At 35.1% G+C, this 14134-nt stretch overlaps 1 protein-coding gene across 11 annotated transcripts in view; it reads right to left on the reverse strand.

The window, feature by feature from the left end:
• BCAS3 (BCAS3 microtubule associated cell migration factor) overlaps nucleotides 1-14134 on the reverse strand; it is a 591905-nt gene that overhangs the window by 254661 nt on the left and 323110 nt on the right. For 9 of the 11 annotated variants that reach the window (XM_038547981.1, XM_038547978.1, XM_038547979.1 and 6 more), the window contains one exon: nucleotides 9578-9675. In XM_038547981.1, the coding sequence (XP_038403909.1) occupies nucleotides 9578-9675 (98 nt within the window). Of the gene's footprint in view, nucleotides 1-3054; nucleotides 4470-7535; nucleotides 7710-9577; nucleotides 9676-14134 lie in introns of those variants that run through there. The other 2 variants (XR_005364629.1, XM_038547985.1) reach the window with 2 other exon arrangements.

The following is a 14134-nucleotide window of genomic DNA, read 5'->3' on the forward strand; positions in this document are numbered from 1 at the left end:
AAATGGACCTGTGATCCTAATTAAATATGATTAAATTAGATAAGCCATGGAAAAACACCTAGCACAGTGTTGGGCACAAAGCTGTTTATCAATAAACATTGGTTTTTCATATCTTTTACTTCTACCTAATGGTGAATATCTTGAAGATTCCTCAGAGATCACCAGGAGATGGGGATAACCTAATGCCAAAGAAATTTAAGAATCACCTTAATTTTGTCAAAACTCTAAATCCTTACCCCAAAATAAACCTAAGAGATAAAGAAATACAGTAGGGCTATTAAAATTGCTTCATGATTTGGGGATTTCAACAGTTTGACTCAGATATGCCTAGGTATGATTTTCTTTGTTTTTATTCGTTTGTGATACACTGAGCATCTTGAAACTTTAAGAGTTGATGTCTTCAACTAATTTTGGAAAATTCTCAGCCCTTCATTTATTTGCCTTTTCCCTCCTTCTTATCATCCATGTATAACAATCACACACACATTAGACAATTTAATATTACCCCACACACTTCTCACACTGAGTTCTATTTCATTATTTTCTTCTTCCTCCACTTTAATTTTTTTTTTTAAGATTTTATTTATTCATGAGAGACAGAGAGAGAGAAAGAGAGAAGCAGATACACAGGCAGAGAGAGAAGCAGGCTCCATGCAGAGAGCCCAGTGTGGGACTCGATCCTGAGACTCCAGGATCATGTCCTGGGCCGAAGGCAGACGCTCAACCACTGAGCCACCCAGGCGTCCCTCCACTTCAGTTTAATCTTTTTTTTTTTTTAAAGATTTTATTTATTTCTTCATGAGAGACACAGAAAGAGAGAGGTAGACAGAGTAGCAGGCTCCCTGCAGTGAGCCTGATGTGAGTTCAACCTGAGCCAAAGGCAGACGCTCAACCACTGAGCCACCCAAGTGTCCTCAGTTAAATACTTTCTGACTTGTTTTTGAGTCTCTGATCCTTTCTTCTTCTGCATCCAGTCAGCTATTAAGCTCATTCAACAGATTATTTAAGGCATACTTTTCAGTTTTAGAATGTCAGTTTGGTTCTTATATGGATTTTATCCATGTCTTCCTCATTCCAATTAAGGAATGATATAATATTAGATTGTAGGATTTCATTTAAAAAGTACATCTAACATTAATTTAATAGAGAAATATTAAACACTTGTTTCTAAGATTAAGAAAAAAGACAAGAATGTTCAGTATCTTCACTTCTATTTAACATTTACTGGAGTGTCTGGTTTCTAAATTTCCAATTTTTGATTGAAAATGAGTTTTATCATTGGTAACAAATATTGTCAGTTGTTTTCTTTGAAGTGATAGGCTTATTTTGTTTATTTTTGAGAAAATTTCTGCTAAGTACCCAAGTTCTTTTCAGTAAAATAATATTCCATGGCAGTTGCTAGTTCATAGTAATCACACAAGTGCATTTTGTCAAGACAACTATCATGCATTAATTCCATTGTGACATATAAAATACTAAAAAGAAGTACACAAACAGCAAAATTTAATAAAATTGTCATACATCAATGATTTGAATGTTGACTCTTTTTTTACAGTAAGTTCCACACTCAACATAGGGTTTGAACTCAAGACTTTGAGATCAACACTTGCAGCTATATGGACTGAGCAAGCCAGCCGCCCTAAATCATAGACATTGTTTTTTTTCCCTAAAGACTCATTTATTTACTTTAGAGAGAGAGCATAGGGAGGGGCAGAAGGAGAGGGAGAGAAAGTCTCAAGCAGACTCTGCTGAGTGCAGAGCCCTAGGGGGGTTGATCTCATCACCTTGAGATCATGACTTGAGCTGAAACCAGGAGTTGGACACTTAACTAACTGCATCACCCAGGCACCCCAACATTCTTAAGCAATTGTAGTTTTTTGTTTTTTTGTTTTTTTTTTTTTAAACAATGAGTGAGTACCCTTAGCTACAAGCATAGTTTGGTGCCATTGTGTTTATTATGCTAAAATGCCATCAGCTTTATCTACCATTGCTTCTGCACTACCCATACTTAATGTCAACACAAAATAAAAAAAGAAAGGCAAATAATGACTTCATGATACTATAAAAATAGTTTTCACTCACAGACCCCTTGAAAGTGTCTTGGGGACTTCTAGAGGTCAGTGGACCACACCATGAATTACTGGTATGTATCTGTATACACATGTGTTTCGAACTGCAAAGAACCTAGAATAGCCAAGATATACATGCCAAACAAAAGTGAAGGCATTAAATTGCTAGATCTCAAAACTTACTAAAAAGCTACAGTAATTAAGACAGTATGATAGTGGTGTAAAGATACACACACACACACACATCAATGGAACAGAATAGAGAAGGGAATTTTTTTTTTTTTAAAGGCACTGTGGAACTTCACTGGAAGAAAAGCATATCTTTTTTGAGAAACAGCACTAGAAGAAATGGCACAGAAGAAACTGAACCTTGATCCTCGCCTCATGGATAATAAAAAATAATTTGAAAAGGATCATATGCCTCAATGCAAAGACCAAAACTACACAATTACTAGAGTAAGGCATCACTTCAAGATGGATGAAATGGCAAAAGATTTCGTGTAAAACACAAAACATAAAAGGAAAAGGGATAAGACCAAACTTCTGCCTGTCAAAGAATACCAATAAGTGAAAAGGCAATAAACTGAAAGACTTGCAAAATACCTGACAAAAGACCTATATCCAATATAGTTAAAGAATTTAAATTCAATATGACAACTGGCCAAATAAAAGCTGATGAAAGACTTCACAAGTACATTAAAAAGAAGATACCCAACTGGCCAATAAGTATATCCAATCATTTCATTTGAGAAAAGCAAATTAAAACCATAATTTCCATTTACAAGAATGGCTCATCCATTGCTAAGAACAAAAGATGGTATCATTTTGGAATACTTTCTTGGAGGTTCCTAATAAAGCTAAATATATGTCTGCTTTGTAAGCCAGCAATTCCAGGCCTAGGTATATGCTCAAAACATATGAATTCATATGTAAAATAATAATAAAAAATTAAAAGTGCAGATGTCATAAAAAGGACTTGTACAGGAAAGTTTATAGCAGCTTTATTCATAAAAAGCTAATAGCTGAAAACAAGAGGACAATGGATACATAAACTGCATTATATTTATACTATATTGCAACATAAAAAAAATGGACAAGTGACACATGCATCATATGGATGAATTTCAAAAATATTAAGTAAAAGAAGCCAGACACAAAAGAGTAACTGTAGGATAATTTCATTTACATGAAGTTCAATATAGACAAAAGTGATTTATGATGATAAAAACCATAGTGGTAATCTCTAAGTCAAAGGTAGTATATTGACTGGAAGGGGCATGAGGGAACTTTCTAAGATGATGGAAATATTCTAATTTGTTCTGAGTAGTGATATACATAAAATTCATCAAGTTGTATGATTAAGATATGTACATTTCTGCTATATGCAAATTATATCCAAATTTTTAAAAATTCTTCAAAGGTGATCCAAAGTACACGTTGATCCATTTTTCAAGCTGGAAGGGGCTTTGGAAATAATCTACCTCAATTCTCTCATTTATGGAAGAAAGCCTTGGGTTTCGAAGCAATTTACCAAACAGGTAATTATAGGCAGAGTTGAGACTAGAACCAAAGATTTGTAAGCTACTTGTCTCTATTCTTTCTACTACACCAAATCTTCCAAAACAAGACTTTTCCCGGGAACAATTATTTTCGCTTCAATTATTTGCTTTAGCTTTTCTCTGACAGTTTTCAACAATATCCAGGGAACTATCATGAGCTCTGGTTCCGAGTAGTTGCCTGGGTGAGGTCCCAAGCTGCTTTTTAATTGCTCACTGGGCTTACATATTCAATGGAGAGAGACTCTTTTGTTTCCCTCTAAGTTTATAGATGGCACCTATAAGTATAAGCCTCTCAGGCTCTTGGACACAATTTAAAATAGTGTGGCACTAACAGTTTGACACTAATGTCACTAAGACAAATGGAATTCCCGGTTCAGACTTAAACAAATTCTAATACTGCCCCCAATATTGTCCCTCTGCCACCACGGTCTCAGGCAACAGACTACATAAACAGTCCAGCCTTGTATTAAAGGTGTAGTAATAAAGGAACAAAAAAGAAAAGTTGGGTCTTTGGGCTAAAAAACCCCTTGTAAATATGTGGTACCCCAGTATATCAACAGTAGGGAGAATTCCATCAATTCCTTCTCAAAATGCTTAGGAAAGACTTAAAGTCATGTCAAGGACTCGGTGCTTGCAAGAGAGAAAGCAAAGGCGAGGTTTTAGTTGACACAAAGATTTATTCAAAGAAGCAATGTGTCATCAGAAGAAAGCTTTCCCAACAGCTTCTTCTACTTCTGTTTACAGTTTCTTCATCTTTAAGTGGGGCAATCATTTTTTTTTTCTTAATTGTGCTGAGCTAAAATTTTCCACATTGTTAACTTGAATTTCATCTTCTAACATCCTATAAATATTAGAAAGAAGAATGAGAGAACATTTAAATCAAAAGAAGAGTGATGTGGCCAAACACCTTCCTTATGTGCAAAAATCAGGTCTTTTCCCTACATGTGTCATCTTTAACACTTCTTTTTGATTCTATACAGACAAGTAGGTGTTCATTAGAGTTGAAATAATACATAAACTTCCTCTTTACTATAAAAAAGCCAATCTTAACATCTGAGTTTGAATATTTGCTAACTGTTTCAAGTGGAAATAGTGTCAAAGTAAAATTGCTGACCTCCTTTTTTCCCCTCTGAGGGACTGTTCACAGGTCATGACTAAGCCTCCTTTTAATTTCGCCTTCATCCATAATCCTCTTACTGATCCCACACAGGCTTTGAATACTCAAGGTACAAGTATGCCTGGGGTTTTCGTCACCTTATAATCACAAAGAGTATCTGGAAGTCTACTAAATGAAAACCACATCGGGTATCCAAAGAAATATCTCAAAATTTCTAAAGAACTTGATACCCTTTATATCTGAGAATTATTTTAAGAAATAACGAACACATCCCTGCCCAAAAAGTGAAACAATCTTTTGCACAGGGAACCTTAAATTCTTTTTACAAATGCAGAAAAGACAGGATAAGTAGGAAACATCACTTGTTGGACGTTTCAGAAAATTTTCAAGACCATGATTACAATGTCATGGGTTCTTGTCATTCAGCTCTAGTTTTTAAAATCATGGCACCAAGTAGACTCACCATTGGATGACTAAGTGATGTTTCTTACAAATCTCTTTGCTTCCCACCACCTGCATCTCTTGTGTCTCTGATAGTTTTATGACACAGTGACTGTCTACCTCAGATTGGAATGACAACTGCAGATACAGTGAAATATAATCCTTAGGAATATTCTTCCCCTACATCAGAAAAATCTCTATAAAATAAAAGTATGCCTCCATATGAACATTCCTCCAGCAGAGATTTGACTTAAATAATCTCCTTGTTGCCTACCTAATCGTACCTCTCTAATAAATATTGTTTTTTTTAAATATCTAATGAACCAAATGCCAAATATATAAGGAAGACATAAATGATCCTTATAAACTCAGTCAAAGCAGGCATAATCAAAAAGAATGATTATAAAATCAGTCAAATAAAACGTTTGGGTTTTTAAGTGTCTCATTTTCTTCAGTAAACAAATTATTTTGATAACGGGAAAAACTGAGTGCTAAAGTATCTCCTGAATTATCAAATTTCTTATAATTTAGATTACTTCAATTGTACAATAAAAATAATATTTCTCTTGAGTCAAGAACAATAACAAATACCAGGTCTGAAACTCTGTCCCTATTTATAGAAATGTTTGATATAACACTAATACCTGATATATCAAAGTTTGCTCTAAAGGATAAAAACTCATTTTACTTAACTGTCACAATTGTCCTTCTCCTACTGTCATATCCCATAGGAATGTACATAGATGTTGTCCCCACTACTTCCAATACTGTTTTCTCTATAAAATGTTTACTTTAGTAGAGTTTGACAAAGATGTCTGCTCTTTGCATGAGCCAGGCATAAGTCTGTCTTTAAATCTCAGTTGCTTTGAGTTCTTTCTTTGTAAATATCAATTTCCATAGTAAAACCACAAACCCAAGAGAAACAAAGTTAGGATGAACTATATCTTTCTAGGCTTTCTGTCTGCATGACTCAAAAGAGACTTTAGAGTTGTTATTAGTAACCAACAGGTATAGCCTACAGGTCTGGGAACAAGAGGATCAGCCACTAAGGTGGGAAACAAAATATGAGCAGGGCATGAACGGCTATCTTTCTACTTTCTCTTCAGAGGTCCTATACCTTTATCAAAAGGACACATGTTATAAAGAACAAACAATGAGAAAAGATGCTTAGATACCTAACCAAAAAGAATGTACAGAGGAAAAAAAGTACTTTGTCTAGAAATATTAACTATAATTCAGAGGCACTGATGTTAATGAAAAATGGAATGGTTCCTTCCAATCTCATTTCTCTCAGTAGCCTATGTATAAGGGTAAAATCCTATATAGTATCTTTCCAGAATGGTCATCTCCTTAGTCAAGAAGGGCACATCTCATAATTATCTAAACTCAAAATTTTAAGTAGGACAGATAGTACCCTTTTGAATTACCAAAGGTCAGATATTATGGGAATGATATCTACTTAGAAAGCAGTTATAGATCTTCCAGTTTAAATACACATATTTATACAGAGACAGTAAGAAGCTTGTTCATAGGTATCTAATGGCAGATAATTTATACCATGCCTAAATCACTGAAGTTAGTAAGAAAATACATATTTTGGAAAATGTTCTTCTATGTGAAGGAGTGAAGAACAAGATATACTAGATGATCAAGAAATTATACAAATAAAATTTCTTAGCAAAGCAAAGTACAAGGCTCTGCTGATCTCTTTAGTTTTAATAGAATAATACTGCCAGATAAATATATAGATATCTAACATGCTGACCGAAGGCATAAATAAAATATTTTCATTTTGAATACTGTTACAACTGTCAAAAGATTTAATCATATCACTAAAAATTCTAAATTCTATGCCTCTGAAAAGTAATTATATGAAAAATAATTTACCACCACTAGTTTACACAGAGCAAGAGCTGTCACTAGCTAGAAAGGCGGTTATAAAATGTGCCATAGGAACAATTAAAAAGACAATACATTTAGTTGTATAAATTGCATGAAGGTAAGACAAAGCAATGAAGCCCAAGAAGAGGAGGTGCCACAACAGTCATATCTCTCAGCAAAAGCAATCAAAACTTCAGAAAAGCATCTTTGTAATATGTAGCGATTCCAATGCATGGGTCATAATCAGAGAAGCACTTCCTGGTTCAGGAGCAGTTGTACAAATTTATTAGACTCTTTTAATAGAAGAATCTATAGCAGAATTTTCTCATCAACTTTTTTTAATCAGGAACCCAAACTATTTAGTCCCTAATCTTCCTAAATATTAATAGAAAAGCAAGTCTGTTACAGTAGTAACAGACTATTAGATAAAGTAGATTAAGTTTCCCCAACAAAACATTATTCACTCACTTAAAAAATGCGTTGAACAAAAGGGATCCAAACCATCTGAGAAGTAGAGGATTATTCATAACAGTCCAATTCCTCATCTATGGGGTTTCTTTAGCTCAAAGTTCGAGAAAGCAGCACACACATTTCATTGCTCTGTCTCAGAAAGGAACTATGGCTTTCTGGAATGAAAATAGGCTTAGAAAAATAACAACAGAGCTTAGTCACCAAGAAGTCCTTTCTCTACTCAAAAGATTAGTACTTTCAGGCAGAGGCTCATAGCTGTAGAACAGTATCCTAGAATCTCCTACAATGTGTCTCTGATGCAAATATAAGTAAATCAAGGGCAAAGATCTAGTTCCTTTTTCAAACATCATTTAAAAACTCTTCTTGCAGCAGATTTAAATCAAATGATGGTTGCCAGTAGTTCATTGGCATTCCTCTCTGTGGCATGAGATATTACTTTACGGAGAGCTAAAATTGAGATAGTGCTACATGAGAAATATGGAGTATTACATCAGAGTGGAGTGCTAAATATGGCAACTCTTAACAACATCAGTAACTGCTTTAGTGGCATGTGTTTCACTTGACTGGTAGTCACCTGACTCTAAAACATTAATAATATGGCAGTTTAAGAATGTTAACCACCTCTCCCCAACAAAGGCTACTACTGTAATCTTAAATAAAATACTTTAGGTTACAAGACATTGCTTCCAGGATTCACAATCATTAAATGATAATTCCAGATGAGCAGGATCTGTTAGCATTCTCAGATTGAAACTATCCAAAAGATTTATTAAGTCACCCATCTGAGTATTTCATTCAATGCAGGGAAGCAAGGAGAGAGACTTCACACATTTCTGTGCTTGTTTCCAGGGGACAAACATGGTTGCCAAGTGAAAGCAGAGAGACAAGTATGAGCTCTTTAAAGTAAGAGTCTACATTAAAAATGAAGGCAGAGCCCTGGACATGGACAGCTAAATCAGACACAAGGTACAATCTACTGACAAAAAAAAAAAAAAAAAAAAAAAAAATCAGAAAGCTAAGATAACGTACAAAACCAGTTAGCTTTCAAAACTTCAAAATACATCCAGACACAGAATCAGAAACAGAAGCTTTGGTCTTTTAAAAGTGACCTTCACAAATCAGTTTTCTGTTTGTTTCCATTTTCTTTCACAGTTTAAGCCTCAATCAAATCAGCAGTCTCTGGGGATTTTGAAATTGCTATAGATTAAAATCCTCTCTGACTCAACTGTTTGACTAATGCCGAGTATTTAATAATTCTACTCATAAGAGACTTTTTCTTGATGAAACCCTGATGTATGCTCTCTTCAGATGCTCTGCAGCTGCACCATAACAGAAAGATCACTGTCCTTATTTTCTTTATCAATGCATTTAGGGATGAAAAATGTATTATTATAAACAGGTACTTGGCAGATGTGGCAGAAAACGGTTTGACAATACTAGTGTAGCAACTATCACCTACAGAGGTAAAGATCTACTCCCGGGTATTAATATTACATATTCATGCCTTGCTTCCAAGGATAGAAGGTTAATAACTGTGATAGATAGACGAAAGTTAAGTTAATGAATTTCTAAACTTTATGCTTTCAATAATAAAAACCATTTAAGCAACAGCATTTGGACTCTCTACTTCCACAGATCAGGCACTTTGATACTCAACAGGTTGAGTAAATTGAATCCATATATTGTATTTACGTTCTCTGTCAAGGTTGCTTCTCCATATTTGAGAGATCAAAGGCAAAACAGTCATCAACCCTGTAGCCCTCAATACTGTGTTCATTACATTTAATCAAGTGCCAACCCCACCGCATCATTCACCAACCTTAACAATACTTAAATGCATGGCATTGTTTAGCAACAAATGATAAACCTTAAACACACACACACATATATGTGCACATCATGCACGCATATCCCAAAATAAACAAACACACACAAAAAAAGGAAGAGGAAGGCAAAAATATCATTCTCTCCATTGTGCAGGAAAAGAAATTTAAAACGCACAGAACTATCCAGCACACATTTTGGAGGCGGTTTTCTACCTGAGGCAGCATCAATCACGGTGGAAATTCCCCTTCGATCAGAGACTGGACGGGATGACCCTGGCATGCTGACTGGGTCAGAGCGGACCGGCTGGATCCTGCAATGCAATTTAATTTAATTCACATATGTTACCAGCATCAAAACTGTCGCGTGCTACAACAGACCTTAAATCAGGGATGCTGGAATAGGCCAATCCATTAAAGAACCATTCATTCTAAAATGGGACAAACAGGGAAACTGCAGTCCCTAATTCTTGCGCAAAGCTAATGCACTATAAACATTCCCTACACTCTGGACCCCTTCTCCTTTTTGTAAGTTATTCAATAGATTCTAAGTAAGGGGTTGAAAATTGACATTAATTGAAAGGGATAAATTTAGTAGAATGGGAAAGGAAACAAAAAAACTATACCAAAACCTTTGACATTTCCAAGGGACAGATATGAAGAGTTTTGACACTCTTCAAATTTATGAAATAGCACCATAGCTAGTAACACCTGCTATAAAAGGCAGCATATACTAGATACAAAATTTTGAGCACTCCCTTACAATCCTGAATGAAAGTTACTTTATATATGACCAGAAGCATAGAAAAACAAAGCTGTGTTGGAATGTGGCGGCCACAGGTTTAGCTAGGATCACTTTTAACTAACTGACTTCCATAAAATTACCAATTAGCATATAAGAATCAATTAGAGTCTCAGCAAAACTGCAATTTACTACATATAATTTTAAGTTGCTTAGGAATGATAAACCTATAAATGCAAAGAGTCTATTTCCAGCTGTATTAGGCTAATATTATTAACATTAAAAAATCTGTATGACTACAGGATCTGAGAGCCCAGGCAACCTAGAGGAATAAAAACTTGTTACAGCAAACATTTTTGGTAATTCATTCATTCAATGAGTCTTTGCTGAATATTAAATGTGTGTCAGTATTATTCCAGGAACAGGCAGAAACAAAACATGAACTAATAAGGTCTGTGTGTGGGTATATGGTATAGCACAGACATTCATGACTGATGCAAAAGAAAATTACGAAAATGAGTGAAATAGGCAATAAAAGTTTAGAATGAGAAAACAGGTAATGAAATCAGGCTCCACAGCAGACTGAGAAGATCTTGTGGAGGTGTACCAGGAATCGGATATGTATACAGTAAAGGATATGTACATGCAGAGGAGCAAGAAGTGCTCTTTAAGCATACAACTAGAACAAGCAGCCCCATTGGATTGGTAACTAAGCATGACAAATGCAGGGCATCTTGAGGAACATGTTTGGCTGAAGCACAGAATTCACAGTGGACATTGGTGGAAGATAAATGCCATGGGACAGATTATAGAAGCCTGAAATGTCTAGTACAGACTGCAGAAAAGAGTAGTTACCAAAAGCACAGTTTAAATGTTTGTGTATTTGTTGTATGAAGAAAAGAAAAGAAGAGGCAGGTGAAGGACAACCCATGTGATCCAGCACTGGAAGCTGGAAGTACTGATAATAAATACTTGTCACTGTTCTTGTGGACAATGTGTACCACCCAACATTTGTTCTACTCCAGCTGATTTTGCTAAACCAGTCATGGTAATCCCATCGATTCATGGCAGAGATTAATCAGTTCCAGGATGGGCAGGCCTAAGCAAATTTGGGCCAGTAAGAAAAGAGGTACAGTGTATTTGAAATGTCTAGGAAAGATGTTTTCTGGTTCTTAAGAGAAATAAGAAGCTAGACAGTTAAATATGGTCAGTTCATCCACAGTAAAGTCCCCTCCTGGTCTAAACAACTTAAGTGGGCTAATAAATTTCCTATTATTAATTTGATTTATATTGGGGTTTCTGAATAATCTAGAGTTGTTGGTAGGTGAAACAGGCTGGCCGTGAATTGATGTATTGAAGTTGGCAACAGATACACGTGGGCTTATTCTATTATTTTCCTTAACTTTAAATATGTTTATATATGTTTGAAGTTTTTCCATAATAAAAATGACAAAAATAAAAACAAACTGGTAGGGATGATGGAAATGTTCTGGAATTAGATAGTGGGGATACTGCCCAACATAGTGAATATACTAAAAATCACTAAATTACACAGTGAATTTTATGTTATGAGAATTGTGTATCACTTAAAATAAAATACTGTGAATAAAGTCTGAATATCAAGTGTGTAACATGATGACTATAGTTGATAACACTGTATATCCGCTGAAAGAGTAAAACGTACATGTCCTCACTAAAATAATCACAACATATATACAGATATATATATTAAATATGTGAGCTGATGAATATGTTAATTAACTAGATGAAAAATTAAAGTAATAAAGCCAAAGGAGCTAACCTTCAGTAGAAAACCAGACTTTGTATCTCAGCTTCTTTTACATGATCTATTTCTCAGATCTATTAATAAATATTTCATTGGCCTTTTTTACAGTTTAAATCCCTACTCCAAGTAAGGAGCTGCCATGAGTTTATTTAGGTGTTTTTTCTTTTTTTTTTAGCTGACTCTTTACACTTGGTACCTTGTCCTGTACTCCATAAGGTATCACTAAGAATTATATGGTACTGTGATAGTCTGCCCCCCTATATACTAACCTAAATGTAAAGGGTCAGCTGAATCAAAAACACCTAAATAAAGTTTTTACAACTTAAAGGAGAAAGTAAGGCTAAGAGCCATAGTGCCATTGTATATAGCCCTAAAGAAATGTAGAAGAAACAGAGGTGGGGCACTCAGAGCAATAGTAAACAGGGATGAGGAGAATATAAATAGTTGGATTTCTAATTGGATGCTGGGGAGGAAATTGTACTAAACAGGCCTTTTATATTTGAAATAATGTAAGTCAAACCTAAATTTCCCATCAGAACTGTGTTCTCATGGAAGTTAAGGTTTTAACCAAGAGCCCATATGCTCAGATTTTTAAATATAAATTACAAGAGCAATTCAAAAGAAATTTATAAACCTGTGACTCAGTATAAAGGTATCTAAAGTTTAGATGTATCCAATAAACAGGACAATATTTGGGGTGCTTGGGTGGCTCAGTCAGTTAAGCATCTGAATCTTGCTCTTGGCTCAGGTCTTAAATTTGAGGTGGTGAGTTGAGGCCCCACATTGGGCTCCACGGTGGGTGTGAAGCCTACTTAAAAAACAAAAACAAAAACAAAAAAAAGGACAGTATTCTAATCAAATATATACAGTCTAAAACCATTTAAATGACAAATGCTAAAGTATAAGAAAAAGGAAAGCCCATGAGGAAAATTCTAGACAGAATTTAGGACAACAGTTTATCTGAAGAAGCAAGTTAGAGAGCTCTTAGATGAAGGGCTATGTCTGAAGTAAAGAGTAATTAAGCAAGTTGGAAGTCACAAAGCAAATGAACAGAGCTGTATACATAGGAGAGCTAGAAAGATACTCCAAAGAAAAGGGACAAGGGTGTATTACGGTATCAGGCGACAGTCATCAGAAAAAAAAGAAAAAAAAACGGATCTTGTGCATAGTTCAATAAAGAGAATAAACATAGTTTTATGTGTTGTCTATTTTAAATGTCTTATTATTGACATTTAAGTACCCAAATGACTTATAAACATGAATGAGTACACATTGAATCAGTAAGTTGAGGACCAACCACTTCCTGAAAATGGACTAACTACACCAGGTTACATTTTACTGCTGGTACCAGTGAAAACTGGTCTAGTACTCAGTATTGTCACTACTGCCTGATATCAGGGGGGAAAAGTCCCACTTCTGAAAAGCCAAAAAAGATATTCTAGGGTTTTTTGTTTTGTTTTGTTTTTTTAAAAAAGAAAAATGTATGGATGAAAGAAATAAAGTAGAAAGCAAACAAAAAATTAAGACACTAGAAAAGTATTACAGGAGACATGTTCCATTAATATGAATTATTCGTTTATTTTTTAAAGCAAGCTCTACGTGAACATGGAGCTTGAACTCATGACCCCAAGATCAAGAGTTACATGCTGTACCTACTAGGCCAGCTAGGTGCCCCATGAATTACTCTTAAGAAAGAAACATCTAGGGCAGCCCTGGTGGCTCAGTGGTTTAGTGCTGCCTTGAGCCCAGGGACTGATCCTGGAGATCCGGGATCGAGTCCCATGTCGGGCTCCCTGCATGAAGCCTGCTTCTCCCTCTGCCTGTGTCTCTGCCTCTCTCTGTGTCTCTCATAAATAAATAAATAAATAACATCTTAAAAAAAAAAAAAGAAAGAAAGAAACATCTAGGCCTAAGCTACCTCTGCAACAGCTTTTGCACTGTTAGACAAACAGATATTGACAAAGAGGTATATAAAAACATATTTCCAACCTACAATTGGGGACTCATTTTTCCATAATTTTTAAAGAGATGTAAGAAAAAGGTCTATGTTAGATTCAAGTAAGATACATTACAGAACTTTTTATAAGAGAAGACAAGGAAAGGGAGATTACATTGTATTAGACTGAGCCCTTCATTGTTATACCAGAATGTGTTAAGTCTGGATGTAACAAATTAAACTGGTAAGCAAACTTGAGACTACAAAAGTTAAAGGTTTTTAGTTGCATTAGAAAAAAAAACTTTAATA

The sequence above is a fragment of the Canis lupus genome, chromosome 9, assembly GCF_011100685.1.
Source record: "Canis lupus familiaris isolate Mischka breed German Shepherd chromosome 9, alternate assembly UU_Cfam_GSD_1.0, whole genome shotgun sequence".
In the NCBI taxonomy this organism is placed as follows: Eukaryota; Metazoa; Chordata; class Mammalia; order Carnivora; family Canidae; genus Canis; species Canis lupus.